This window comes from Carcharhinus amblyrhynchos, chromosome 26 (assembly GCF_965287045.1).
Source record: "Carcharhinus amblyrhynchos chromosome 26, sCarAmb.v2.hapA, whole genome shotgun sequence".
Classification (NCBI taxonomy): domain Eukaryota; kingdom Metazoa; phylum Chordata; class Chondrichthyes; order Carcharhiniformes; family Carcharhinidae; genus Carcharhinus; species Carcharhinus amblyrhynchos.
The window spans coordinates 13,750,730-13,764,404 of NC_137349.1; the positions used below are offsets into that span (position 1 = coordinate 13,750,730).

Here is a 13,675-nt window from a genome sequence, read left to right on the forward strand (position 1 = left end):
AGAGACGGGAGGAAAGCTGTTTTTAACCGCAGAGAGTTACGGGCAGGAATCTGCAGGAAATAAATGCAATAGAAATATAAAACTCTACATTTATACTTCACAATTCTCACCTCCCAGACTGCTTCACAGCCAATGTAGGAAACGCGAAAGGCAATTTGTGCACAGCAAGATCCCATGGAACAGCAAGATAAGGTTGATTGGATAATCTGTGTGTAACCTTGATAGGGGCATAAATATTAAGCTGAAAATTACAATTCAAAAATGAGTCGGACAAATACTGGAAGGAAAAAAGAAATACAGAACAATAGGAGAGGGCAGGAAGTGGAATTAAATGGACACCTTTAGCAAAGAATTAACACAGAGAGGGGCTGAATGGCCTGTTCACTGCTGTAGTACCTGATATTGTCCACTTGATGGCAGCATTAGTACCACTGAGGGCAAAGTAGATACAGTCAATTGCCACCGTTCCCGGGAATCCGTTCCTGCAAATTCCCGCAAAGCATGAAATCCCAGAGAGCGTATGCATGCACAGAGATGACACATGTGCAGCGTGTGTTTCTACATGAGAAAGGTGAGAGTTTAATACTAAATCAGAGACCAGGAATGTGTGTACAATCACATTCACATGGGAACAAATGTGTGGTTGGGGAGGGGGGTGGATTGATGGTAATAACAGTGGGCAGCCTGCAGTTTAAACACCAGGGGCAAGGTGGCAGCAGAGAGGGAGGCAGTGGCAGCCAAAAGCATGTGACCTAATTGTACAGTAGAGCAGTTTTGATGGGCCGAATGGCCACCTGTCGCTGTGCGGGTTAGGTTGTTAGGCCATGCTAAAATTGCCCTTTAGTGTCCTGAGATGCATAGGTTAGAGGGATTAGCAGATAAATATGTAGGGATATGGGAGTAGGGCCTGTGTGGGATTGTGGGTGGTGCAGACTCGATGGGCTGAATGGCCTCTTTCTGCACTGTGTAGGGGTTCTATGATTCTATGACTCTTGCTGTCTGTGAGTGAGGGGTGTGTTGGAAGGGCAGCGATGAATTGGTGCAAACGTGGAATTAAAGTCAGAATCAATATGATTTTGGGAACATGGTCACCTTTATTACTGGAAGCTACGGTGCCCGCAACCCTCCAGACAAATCCCATATCCTTACCACTGCACACCCAGCAGCCTGTCCCAGAGGGAAGGGATTGGTGCTGGAACGCCAGAGCCAGCCACACAGTCCCATCATGAGGTCAACTGTGGCATCCAACAGAGAGATGCAACACGGCCTTCATCATGGGGGTTTGGGTGGGGAACAGTGAGGATGAATTTCCGGTGGGGGGGGGGGGGGGGGCGCGGAGGGGGTGGCATGAACCAACTATCCATTGATTTCCTCCAGTCTACACGTTCTTCCTGAATGGGTATTGAGAAGGAAGTTGGGGGTTGGGAGTGGGAGAGTGGTTAAGCAATAGATTTTGTGGGGGGTGGTGAGGAAGAAGTTGGGGAGCGGGGAAGGGCTTGGAGGCACCGTGGAGATTTCTGCAGCACCCTCAGGAAAGTGAAAATGTCCATCAGTGGAAGGGAGAAATTGTAAATAATTAAAAATTAAATAATAAATGTTGGGAGATTGACCTTTGACCCAGGAGAAAGAGGCGCATTAACTAAAACACAATATAAATATCAGAGTGAAGATCAAAACATTTATAATTACAAAATATAAATACCAGATTCCACTAACGTGCCCGTTTTGGTTTAAACAATACTAAAGGATAAATATGTCTAGTCTATTTAATAGTTGGGTGCGGATAATATTGGGCTGTCTTCAGCAGCAGTGCTTGGTCCGTGTAACATATAAACACACATGTACAGGGCAGCAATCCATGTTCTCCAATTCCCCCTCTTCCTGTGCCTGGGAGTCCATTTCTGTCAGAGAGCAAGCAGAACAGTTTCTCAGTGACTCAACATGCATACACACGACACACAAAAGACACCAGCCTGCGCACACGCGGTGCACGAGACACTGACCAATGCACACGCATTGTGCATGAGACACCGACCAACACACACGCAGTGCACACGAGACACTGACCAACACACACGCGGTGCACATGAGGCACTGGTCCGTGATGCTGGCCTACACACACATCCCACTCCATGCAACAACAACAACAACTTCTATTTATTTAGCATCTTTAATCCTAAATCACTTCACGGAAGTGATTATAAAACAATAACATGGCACCAAATCACCTGATATTGGGTCAGTGATCAGAGCTCAGCTTCTCAGCAGCTGCAGCAAGGTTGTGAACAGACTAGTTATATAGTTTATCCATCGGTGTCACTAATAGGTTTACATTCACACTGCAGTGAAGTGTGTCTACACCCACAGTGCTGTCAGGGAGGGAGTTCCAGGATTTGGACCCAGTGCCAGGGAAGGAACGGCGATATATTTCCAAATCAGGTTCAAGAGCGCACAAGCGAGGCAGAGAGAGGGCGCGTGGCAGGTTCAAGGTAGGGCCTGAGGCAGAGCGCCAGAGTGAGACAGCCAAAGCACCAGAGCAAGGGAGAAACAGAGTCAGAGAGAGAGAGACAAACAGACAGAGAGAGAGACAGAGACAGACGGAGTCAGAGAGAGAGAGAGAGACGGAGTCAGAGAGAGAGAGAGAGACGGAGTCAGAGAGAGAGAGAGAGACGGAGTCAGAGAGAGAGAGAGACGGAGTCAGAGAGAGAGAGAGACGGAGTCAGAGAGAGAGAGAGACGGAGTCAGAGAGAGAAAGAGACGGAGTCAGAGAGAGAGAGAGACGGAGTCAGAGAGAGAGAGAGACGGAGTCAGAGAGAGAAAGAGACGGAGTCAGAGAGAGAGGGACAGAGAGAGAGAGGGACAGAGAGAGAGAGGGACAGAGAGAGAGACAGGGACAGAGAGAGAGAGGGACAGAGAGAGAGAGGGACAGAGAGAGAGACAGGGACAGAGAGAGAGACAGAGACAGAGTCAGAAAGAGACAGTCGAGGGGGGAGAGAGAGATAGACAGAGTCAGGGAGAGAGAGAAAGATAGAGTCAGAGAGAAAGGGAGAGAGCACCAGAGGGCGCGTGTGAAAGAGAGAGAGAGGGAGAGCAAGAGTGCCAGTGCGTGCACCAGTGCCAGGGCGCAGAGGGTGAGCGCCAGAGCGGGCACGGGGAAGGCAGAGTGAGAGAGGGGTAGGGAGATAGAGCGAGAGAGGGAGATAGAGCGAGAGGGAGAGAAAGAGGGAGACAGAGCGAATAGGTAGAGACAGAGCGCGCAGGTGGGGTTATTAATAGACACACTCACACACTGCTCCCACTCTATATTCACACAAAACTCAACAACTGAGTCAGCTGTGAGTTTATTGAATTCTGGTCAACAATACTCGCTGTGGGAGGTGCGATACACTAATTCTCTCGTGTCCTTTCAGATAGGAAACTTGCTGCCCTTACCCGATCCGGCCTAAATGTGACTCCAGAGCCACAGCAATGTGGTTCACACTTAAACTGCCCTCAGGCAGGCAGTAAACGGCAGCCCCGTCAGTGACGCCCACATCTGATGAATGAATAAAATAAATTACTGTTGGTTTCCGATAGTTACCATTCACTTTTGATGGAAGCCCATGTCTGTGCTCTCTGTTCCCCGGCTCTGTCGCTCTGTCTGCTCTTCATTCATCTCAAACCCGTCTTCCACATCGGATACGAACTCCGGATCGTACTCATAATTCATTCCATAGGAGTAGTAGGAAATTTCCGATTGTGGCATAGTGACAGTGTCTGTGTGAGGGAGTCGGGTTAATGCCGGGGAGGGGGTTGGAGGTCAGGAGGGATTAGAGAGAAGCAAGATTGATGAACAGGAGAAGGAGAAGCAAAGGACAGAGAGAAGGTAGTGTGAGGAGGAGGAGGAGGAGGGGGAGGGAGTGAAAGAGGAAGAGATTGAGAAAGGGAAAAGGGAGAGAGGGAGGAAAGGGTGAGGTTTCAGGAGAGGGAGCGAATGTGAAAGGAAGAGAAAGAGATTGAGGCAGAGAAAGATAAAGAGTGTGGGATCAAAGGAGAATGACAGGGAGTGAGGGAGGTGTGGAACAGACAGGAAAGATCAAGATGATGGAGGGGGAGAAAGGGAGTGAGAGAGAGAATAGGGCAGAGAATAGCAGCAACAAGAGGGAGGAGATAGTCATAGATTAGGAAGATAGTGGCAGGTGAATGTGTTGGAGAGATTGGGATTTAAGAAAACAGATTATTAATAATGATTTGATTAACTTCAATCTTTCTACACTTCTACAAAGATTGCAGGCGATGGGTTGTGTTCCGAGGAGAAGCAATATGCTCTCTGACCCCCAGGTGGTGCCCATGCTTCACACTGGAACAGTCTGAGTGAGAAGGTTGCTGTGAGGATAAACTGGGAAATCCTGTAAACAGGCATATGTCTGAGCCTCACCGACTTGAGTAAACAAGAAGCGTGTTTATATTTGAGGCTGATCTGAATGAACTGTATTTAGCCTGCTCCCACTCTCACTAATGGAATATTCAACTAGCAACTCAACACAACTTTATTTTTGATGGTTCCAAATTGTTTGTGCAGGATTTAGCCTGGCTCGAGTGTTAAGGTTCTGTCCCATGTTCTGGACAACACCCCCAACCCCCCGCCCCCCGAGGAAATAATTTCTCTTTCTGGATCATATCGAGTCCCTTTTCCTATTTTAAACACTTTGATCAGATCATCCCCTGACCTTCCAGACACAATGGAAAGTCTTTACAATTTATTGCAGTGACCTTGAGATAAAACCAAAGTCCCATTCACTGTTAGACTAACTGTTTGCATCTGTCACACTTTCTGTTCCCTTCCTGAAAGGCAGCCTGAACCCCAGCACTGCGAACTCCACCGGGGGCAAAACCTGAACCCCAGCACTGCGAACTCCACCGGGGGCAAAACCTGAACCCCAGCACTGCAAACTCCACCAGGGGCAAAACCTGAACCCCAGCACTGCAAACTCCACCGGGGGCAAAACCTGAACCCCAGCACTGCAAACTCCACCGGGGGCAAAACCTGAACCCCAGCACTGCAAACTCCACCGGGGGCAAAACCTGAACCCCAGCACTGCAAACTCCACCGGGGGCAAAACCTGAACCCCAGCACTGCAAACTCCACCGGGGGCAAAACCTGAACCCCAGCACTGCAAACTCCACCGGGGGTAGGGCAAATCTCAGCTAAATGTGTTTTAAACCCTGTGTTGTGTCCTCAATCTGATCAACATTGATTCATCCAACCAACTGAACAAACCAGTTCCCCAAGGAGCCCGTGGCCCCGGACACGCGTGTTGTAATCTGGAGCTATGGGCAGTGACGGTAAAGATTCCAATTTTCTTGTCGTCACAATGCCGACCAGGATTCCCCTGTCCTTACCCGCAGTCACAGGGTGTGTTGGAAGGGTTTTGCAGGTTGATACTCAATCTGTTTGGCCATGTTATGAATGCTCCCTCCCTTGGCCATCGAGTCCTAGGGTGGGACTCAAACCCGGAGCCTCTGGCTCAGAGGCAGGGATGCTAACCACACTGTGCCACAAAACCTCGGCCTGTGATTTTTATGCTTTTCTCCTTCACAATTACCAGTCTGTTACCATAAACAAGACTTGTGCTCCAGAACTTGCTGCTCCCCCAGCCAAGCTGTTCCAGTACAGTTAGAACACTGGCATCTGCCCAGCAATGTGGAAAATTCCCCAGGTTTGTCCTGTCCGCAAGAAACAAGGCAAATCCAACCCAGCCAATTACCGTCCAATCGATCTACTCTCAATCATCAGTAAAATGATGGAAGGGGTTATCGACAGTGCTATCAAGCAGCACCTGCTCAGCAATAACCTGCTCAGTGACGCCCAGTTTGGGTTCCACCAGAGTCAAACAGTTCCTGACCTCATTACAGCCTTGGTTCAAACAAGGACAAAAGAACTGAATTCCAGAGGTGAGAGTGACAGCCCTCGACATCAAGGCATCAAGGAGCCCTGGCAAAACTGGAATCAACAGGAATCAGGGGGAAAACTCTCCACTGGTTGGAGCCAGACCTGGCACAAAGGAAGCTGGTTGTGGTGGCTGGAGGTCGATCATCTCAGCTCCAGGACATCACTGCAGGAGTTCCTCAGGGTTAGTGTCCTAGACCCAACCATCTTCAGCTGCTTCATCAATGATCTCCTGTCCATCATAAGATCAGAAGTGGGGATGTTCGCCAATGATTGCACAATGTTCAGCACATTCGCGACTCCTCAGATACTGAAGCAGTCCATGTTCAAATGCAGCAAGACCTGGACAATATCCAGGCCTGGGCTGACAAGTGGCAAGTAAAACTGATGCCACACAAGTGCCAGGCAATGAACAAGAGAGGATCTAACCACAATCCTTGGCATTCAATAGCATAACCATCACTGAATCCCCACTATCAACATCCTGGGGGGTTATCATTGACCAGAAACAGAACTGGACCAGCCATATAAACACTGAGCAGGTCGGGGGCTGGGGATCCCGTGGGGAATAACTCGCTCTTGACTCCCCAAAACCAGCCTACCATCCACAATGCACAACCTGCCTGAATGAGTGCAGCTCTAACACATGAAGCTCAATACCATCCAGGACAAAGCAGCCTGCTTGATTGGCACCCCTTCCACAAACAGTAACACCCCCCACCAGGTCACACAGTAATAGCCGTGTGTACCATCAGCAAGACACTCTGCAGCACCAAGGCTGTTGCAAACTTGTGCCTTGGCACCACATTGAATAGGTTGCCTACATAGTGGATTGTGGATAGCACATCTGGATAAATACCCCAGAGATTTAGACTAAGCTTTATAAAGGCATTTTCTGAGAACATGTTTTGATGGGGGCTCTCATTTTGGGAAGCTGTTATTATTCGGCAGAGTTTTGACTGAGATTTTGGAAGAATAATTTAGAATCTGTCTCCAGATGCACTGCAATCATCCAAAAAATTTACAAGAAAAACAGAAACTGCTTCAAATTAATAATTGTTTCCCTTTCACCTGCTCATCAAAAAAATTCTGAAAAGCTTTAAAAACGTTTAAATTGGTAGGATTCAGTTCAGAGTGTCTGGGTCTGGGCAGGTGGAGACACATTAGCCCAAAGATGGAAGCTGGAGCCCAGAATCATTATCATTTAAATAGCACATGTGGAGAGAGAGCTCCCGCGACAGTTAGACTCAGCCGATACCAGCAAACTCTTTGATGCAAAGTGTGAGAACGGGACTGTTTGTGTTAACAGTAGGTGCAGAGAGAGACTCCCACTATCTATTCAAAGATTCATACAGTGCAGGCAGAGGTCATACGTCCCATTGTGCCTGTGCTAGCTTTTCGATTATTCCCAACGCCTTTGCTCTTTCCCCATTGCCCTGTAAATATCTCCAATTCCCTTCTGAAATGCACTCGGTCTTTGTCCCAGGGTTGGGAAATTGAAAACTAGAGGGCAGAGGTTTAAGTTAAGTGGGGAAAGAAGGAATAGGAGCCTGAAGAGCAACATTTTTTTTTACACAGAGGGCGGTACGTGTGTGGAATGAGCTGCCGAAGGAAGTGGTTGAGGCAGGGACATTGACAACACTGAAAAGGCATTTGGACAGATACATGGATAGGAAAGGTTTAGAGGGATATGGGCCAAATACAGACAAATGGGGTTAGCTTAGATAGGTCGGCATGGACCAGTTTGGGTCCAAGGGCCTGTCTCCGTGCCACTGATTCTATGAAAGTTCCTGTTGAATTTGTTTCCACCGCCCTTTTAAGCAGCACCTTTCACATCACAGCAACTCCAGGAACCCCTCTGGATCTTTTGCCAACCGCTTAAAATCTGTGTCTTGATGCTTAACAACACTCCAGGTAACCAGATAATGGAAACTTGCTCTAAGGAGAATGATTACAGTTCCATGCTGGGTGTCCGGGGATTTGGGGGGGGGAGTGTGGCAGTGGTGGGTAGCAGTAGAGCTCAGTTCTTGCTCTGAGTCAAAGCTGATCCATCTGCCACCTTCCGTACCTCTCCTCTTTCACCACCCTGTCCCAGGTTACCCCCTCATGTTTTAATTGACAATCTAATTCCATAACCCTCCCACTGACACTGCCGAGGTTAGACTGACCCACCGATCTCTCACCTCCCTCCCCCTGCTCCATTTTCTCTTTTTCTGGCTGAGTGCACCCTCACCAGGGTACAGACTACGCTGATAGTATGGGTAGCTGGAGGATGTTTGTCTGTGAAGGCAGCAGAGGTAACAGGAACGCTGACTGAATGTTCATTCACCCCATGATCACTCAGTCAGCAGAGGGTGAACAGGGACTGAATGGCAAGAGGCTAATGTCCAGTCAGTAGCTGCGTTACATGAAGCACTCACCAAGTGACATGTCTGACTGGGAGGTTTGACCCAGGGTACAGATTGAGTCTGACCTACCTGCTTGATGCTGTTCCATCAACTGCAGCTTCATGGACGAACCCACAGACTCTCTGTCTTCAGGGGCACTCTCCACTGTGGGAAGAGGCAGAGGTCAGAATGGATTCCACGCCACCAACTTTCAGCATCTAATAAAGACCACTGACTCCTCATCCCCGCTCAACCCCCCTCAACCCTCCACATCCCCGTCCAACCCTCCTCATCTCCACTCAGCCCTTCCCATCCCCGCTCAACCCTGCGCAACCCCTCAACCCTCCTCATCTCCACTCAACCCTACTCATCTCCGCCTGATCCTCCTCATCCCCACTCAACCTCAAACCCTCAGACAGCCAGCTGGGCAGCAGTCAGTCCTAGGTGTTCAGAATTAAAATTTAGTCCAATACACATTTCAAGAATGCCCTTTAGGGAAGGAAATCTGCCATCCTTACCCAGTCTGACCTACATGTGACTCCAGAGCCACAGCAATATGGTTGACCCTTAACTGCCCTCTGAAGTTGCCAAGTGAGTTGCTCAGATCAAGGCCAGTCGGGGACAGGCCACACCTGATGACCCAGCGAGGCCCAGATCCCAAGAATGAAAAAAATTACAGGCTGGTAGAGAGATGAGCAGAAAGAGACATAATAAGAGAAACACTGAGACAGAGGGACAAAGGAAAAGCCAGCCAGAGAGAGAGAGAGCAACAGAAAATCAGAGAGGGTGATAGAGAGGAGACGAGCAGGTTGAGAGAGAGATAAACCAAAACCAAATCTAGCTGCTCAGTTGGCCTGAATTTTCTGAGCCTCAGGGTTAAACTCCAATTGAATGACCTTTAACCCCACAATTTGAGCAGAGGACCCAAAAGCAAGGTGATGTTTTCTCAGTAATTGCTGTCTGAGCTGCATGGTAGTGTGAATGGAGGGTCTCTTACTGGAGGGGCACTGTGACACAGGGACCTGTTCAATTCTGGTGTTGTTCCGACATGCCATCACCTCCATCTGACACTGGTTCCGATACAGAATTCCATCAGAACCACACACAGGGGTTCCATCGAAGCCGCAGTCACGATAACACGTGCAGAGCTCATAATGTTCCTCATCCAGACAGTCATAAACATTCTTACAGGTACCAGACTGGACAAAACCTGCAATAAATATAAGGAAAATTAAAGAAGCAATTTCACCCAAATCATTCTGATCCTGCTGCCCTTTAACACTTCTGATGGACCAAGTTAATCCTGTAGTCAGCAGAGGATGATGGACTGACCTCCAACAGGTCAACGTGCATTTACGTAGTGCCCTGGATGCAGTAAAATGGCCCAAGGGAGCAATTATCAAACAGAATTTGACACTCAGCTACCTCGGGAAACATTAGGCAGGGGGGGAAACGACCAGAAGCTTGATCGGAGGTCAGTTTTAAGGAGCATCTTAAAGGACAAAAGGGAAGTTTAAGGATGGAATTTGGAAGCTGAAAGAATGTTCCTCGTTGGTGGAGAGTTGAAAGATGGCAGAATGAGATGAATGCAGATATCTCAGAGGGTTGTGTCTCTGGAGGAGTCAATAGAGAGAAAGGGCCAAGACATGTGAAAACAATGGTGAGAGTTTTAATATCAAAGTGTTGCTGCACTGGGAATCAGGGAAGGTCAGTGCGCACAGGGTTAACAAAACTTGCATGAGTTTGGACACAGCAGCAGAGCTTTGGATGAACTCAGGTTTAAGGAAAGGCAGCAGGGATTCTGATCAGGGATGTGTTGGAATAGTCAAGCCTGAGATCATCAAAGTTTATTTATTTAAAGTTTATTCGTTAGTCACAAGTTAGACTGACATTAACACTGCAATGAAGTTACTGTGAAATTCCCCTAGTCGCCACACTCTGGCGCCTATTCAAGTACACTGAGGGAGAATTTAGCACAGCCAATGCACCTAACCCGCATGTCTTTCAGACTGTGGGAGGAAACCGGACTGCCCGGAGGAAACCCGTGCAGACACGGGGAGAACATGCAAACTCCACATAGACAGCAACCCAAAGTGGGAATCGAACCCAGGTCCCTGGCACTGTGAGGCAGCAGTGCTAACCACTGTGCCACCATGCCACCCCTTTCATCAAGTTATGAAGGAAGGTTGTAGTCAAGACTGATTCAGTCTCACAGTTACCAGGGAGAGGGATGAAGCGGGTAACAAGGGACTGGCAATTGCTTCATCTTCTTAATGTTTAGTTGATGAAAGTCCCCCCCCATCCCTTTACAAATGCTCAAGCCAGAGAAATCTTGACATATTATTCGCAGAAAGATCAAACTATCTGCAGGGCACCCTCTATAACATTCCCACAGTCTGACCCACTATTGCCTCTCCATCTGTTCAAAATACAGCGAGGTGCAAGGAGCTGCTCCTCCAATCACAGGCCATTTCTCTCCTGTTTTTGCTGCTGATAGGCTGAGTAGTGAGGAACAGTATGAAGGGGAATGGCCACGGTGTATTTTCTCTTGCTTTCCCACATGGTGGCTGGGCCCCTTAAAGAAGCCATGACGTGGAGATGCCGGCATTGGACTGGGGTAAACACAATAAGAAGTCTCACAACACCAGGTTAAAGTCCAACAGGATAATTTGGTAGCAAAAACCACTAGCTTTCGGAGCGCCGTTCCTTCGACAGGTAAGTGGGAGCTCTGTTCACCAACAGGGCATGTAAAGACACAATCTCAATTTACAAAATAATGGTTGGAACGGGAGTCTTTACAGGTAATCAAAGGCTAGGCCAGCCTTTATTGCCCATTCCTAACTGCCCTCGGGAAGGTGGTAGTGAGCTGTGTTCTCGAATCGCTGCAGTCCATGAGGTGTAGGAACACCCGCAGTGCTGTTAGGGAGGGAATTCCAGGATTTTGACCCAGTGACAGTGAAGGAACAGCGATGCATAAAGGATATAATTCCAGAAGGTGGAGGGGAAATCAGAGGGGAACTTGCAGGTGATGGTGACCCATCAATACACTGCCCTGGTCTTTTAGGTGGTAGAGACTGGGGGTTTGGAAGGTGCGATATGTCGGGAGAGGAAATTCCTCTCGTGTCTGTTTAAAGATGTGAGCAACTGGTGATGGAAAAGTCGAGGTTGCATGTGAGTATTTGTTTATAATTTTATTATGAGCGGCGCGGTTGCCATGGCGACAGTAACTGCTGTATTATGCCCGTGGGGCAGTTCTGAAACACAACTGGTTACATCACTGGGGCAGCTGTGTTCAGCACTGCCCAGTGGTGCTGAACTCTGTGAGAGATTAAGGTGCGTGACGGCTCATTTACTGAGGAATGCACTTACAATTTCCAGCCCTCTCCCTGTTCTGTGCTGAGCAAATTCCGTTCGCCCATCACCCCTGTACTTGCTGGCCCACACTGGCTCAGGTCCAGCAATGCTTGCAGTTTAAACTCTCATCCCCAGCTCCGCACCCTCTCCCCATCTTCACCCACCTCGCTCTGACATCATGACATTCTTTCCAATTCTGAGCAGCCCCAATTTTAATTGTTCCACAACTGCAGTCGTGCCTTCAGCTGCCTGGGCCCTCCCTCTCTCAACCTCTCTGCTCCCCTTTCCTCTTAAGATAAGACCATAAGACATAGGAGCAGAATTAGGCCACTCGGCCCATCGAATCTGCTCCGCCACTCAATCATGGCTGATATTTTTCTCATCCCCATTCTCCTACCTTTTCCCCATAACCCCAATACTGTTATTAATCAAGAACCTAAATATCTATGTCTTAAAGACATTCAATGACCTGGCCTCCACAGCCTTCTGCAGCAAAGAGTTCCACTCTCTGGCTGAATAAATTCCTCCTCATCTCTGTTTTAAAGGATTGTCCCTTTAGCTTGAGGTTGTGCCCTCTGGTTATAGTTTTTCCTATTCGTGGAAATATCCTCTCCACATCCACTCTATCCAGGCCTCACAGCATCATGTAAGTTTCAATAAGATCCCCCCCCCCATTTTTGTAAACTCCAATGAATACAGACCCAGAGTCCTCAACCATTCCTCATACGACAAGCTCTTTATTCCAGGGATCATTCTTGTGAACCTCCTGCGGACCCTTTCCAAGGCCAGCACATCCTTCCTCAGATATGGGGCCCAAAACTGCTCACAATACTCCAAACGGGGTCTGACCAAAGCCTTATACAGCCTCAGAAGTACATCCCTGTTCTTATATTCTAGCTGTCTCGACATGAATGCTAACATTACATTTGCCTTTCTAACTGCCGACTGAACCTGCGCATTAACCTTAAGAGAATCTTGAACAATGACTCCCAAGTCCCTTTGTGCTTCTGATTTCCTCAGCATTTCCCCATTTAGAAAATAGTCTATGCCTCCATTCCACCTTCCAAAGTGCATAACCTCACACTTTTCCACATTGTATTCCACCTGCCACTTCTTTGCCCACTCTCCTAAGCTGTCCAAGTCCTTCTGCAGCCCACCTGCTTCCTCAATACTACCTGTCCCTCTACATATCTTTGCATCATCTGCAAACTTAGCAACAGTGCCTTCAGTTCCTTCCTCCAAATCGTTAATGTATATTGTGAAAAGTTGTGGACCCATCACCAACCCCTGAGGCGTACCACTAGTCACCAGTTGCCATCCTTAAAAGACCCCTTTATCCCCACTCTCTGCTCCTTAGGTGCTCCTTAAAACTGACCTCTCTGGCCACATATACCTCTGGCCACCTATCCTATTATCTCATTCTGTGACTCAGTGTCAGGTTCTGTGTGAAAGCTCCTGCAAAGCATCTTGGCATTAAAGGTGCTATATAAATTCAAGTTGTTGTGATGAGAAATGTGGATCTGATCGGTGAGGCTGAGTCCTCTGGGACATTGGTCAAATGCCCACTCTTGCTAGATGCAGGCTGGGTAAAATACTGCCTCCCGACTTTCTACATCCAACAGAGAGGGCAGATGACACCTTGGTTTAACATCTCATCTGAAAGATGGTATCTCTGACAATGCAGTGCTCCTTCAGCACTGCACTGAAAACATCACCCCAGATTACACACCAAATCTCTGGAGCTAAGCTCTCACCCACGGACTTTCTGCTCAGAAGCAGTGTGTTGTTCACTGAAGCCTGGGTGATGATTGGAATTAAGGGTGCAGCCTTTGCGAACTGACAAAAGTGCTGGCGGGAGGAAGGGAGAGAGAGAGAGAGAGAGACACAGACAGACAGACAGACAGAGAGAGAGATGGAGACACAGAGAAATTGACCCATTGAGCCAAGGCCATGTTGCACAATACACGCATAGGTTGGTGCCAGTAAAGCGCAAAGGAAGCATAAA

The 13,675-nt window shown here is 48.2% G+C and overlaps 1 protein-coding gene across 2 annotated transcripts in view; it reads right to left on the minus strand.

Annotated features, from left to right (window-relative positions):
- Positions 1-1,333: 1,333 nt before the first annotated feature.
- The window catches only part of cpamd8 (C3 and PZP like alpha-2-macroglobulin domain containing 8), a 126,329-nt gene continuing 113,987 nt past the window's right edge, over positions 1,334-13,675 (minus strand). For both annotated transcript variants that reach the window (XM_080213173.1, XM_080213172.1), the window contains exons 40-43: positions 9,314-9,526; positions 8,407-8,481; positions 3,581-3,756; positions 1,334-1,901 (exon numbers count right to left, since the gene is read on the minus strand). In XM_080213173.1, coding sequence (XP_080069299.1) covers positions 3,584-3,756; positions 8,407-8,481; positions 9,314-9,526 — 461 coding nt within the window. In that variant the 3' untranslated portion in view covers positions 1,334-1,901; positions 3,581-3,583. The remainder of the gene's footprint in view (positions 1,902-3,580; positions 3,757-8,406; positions 8,482-9,313; positions 9,527-13,675) is intronic.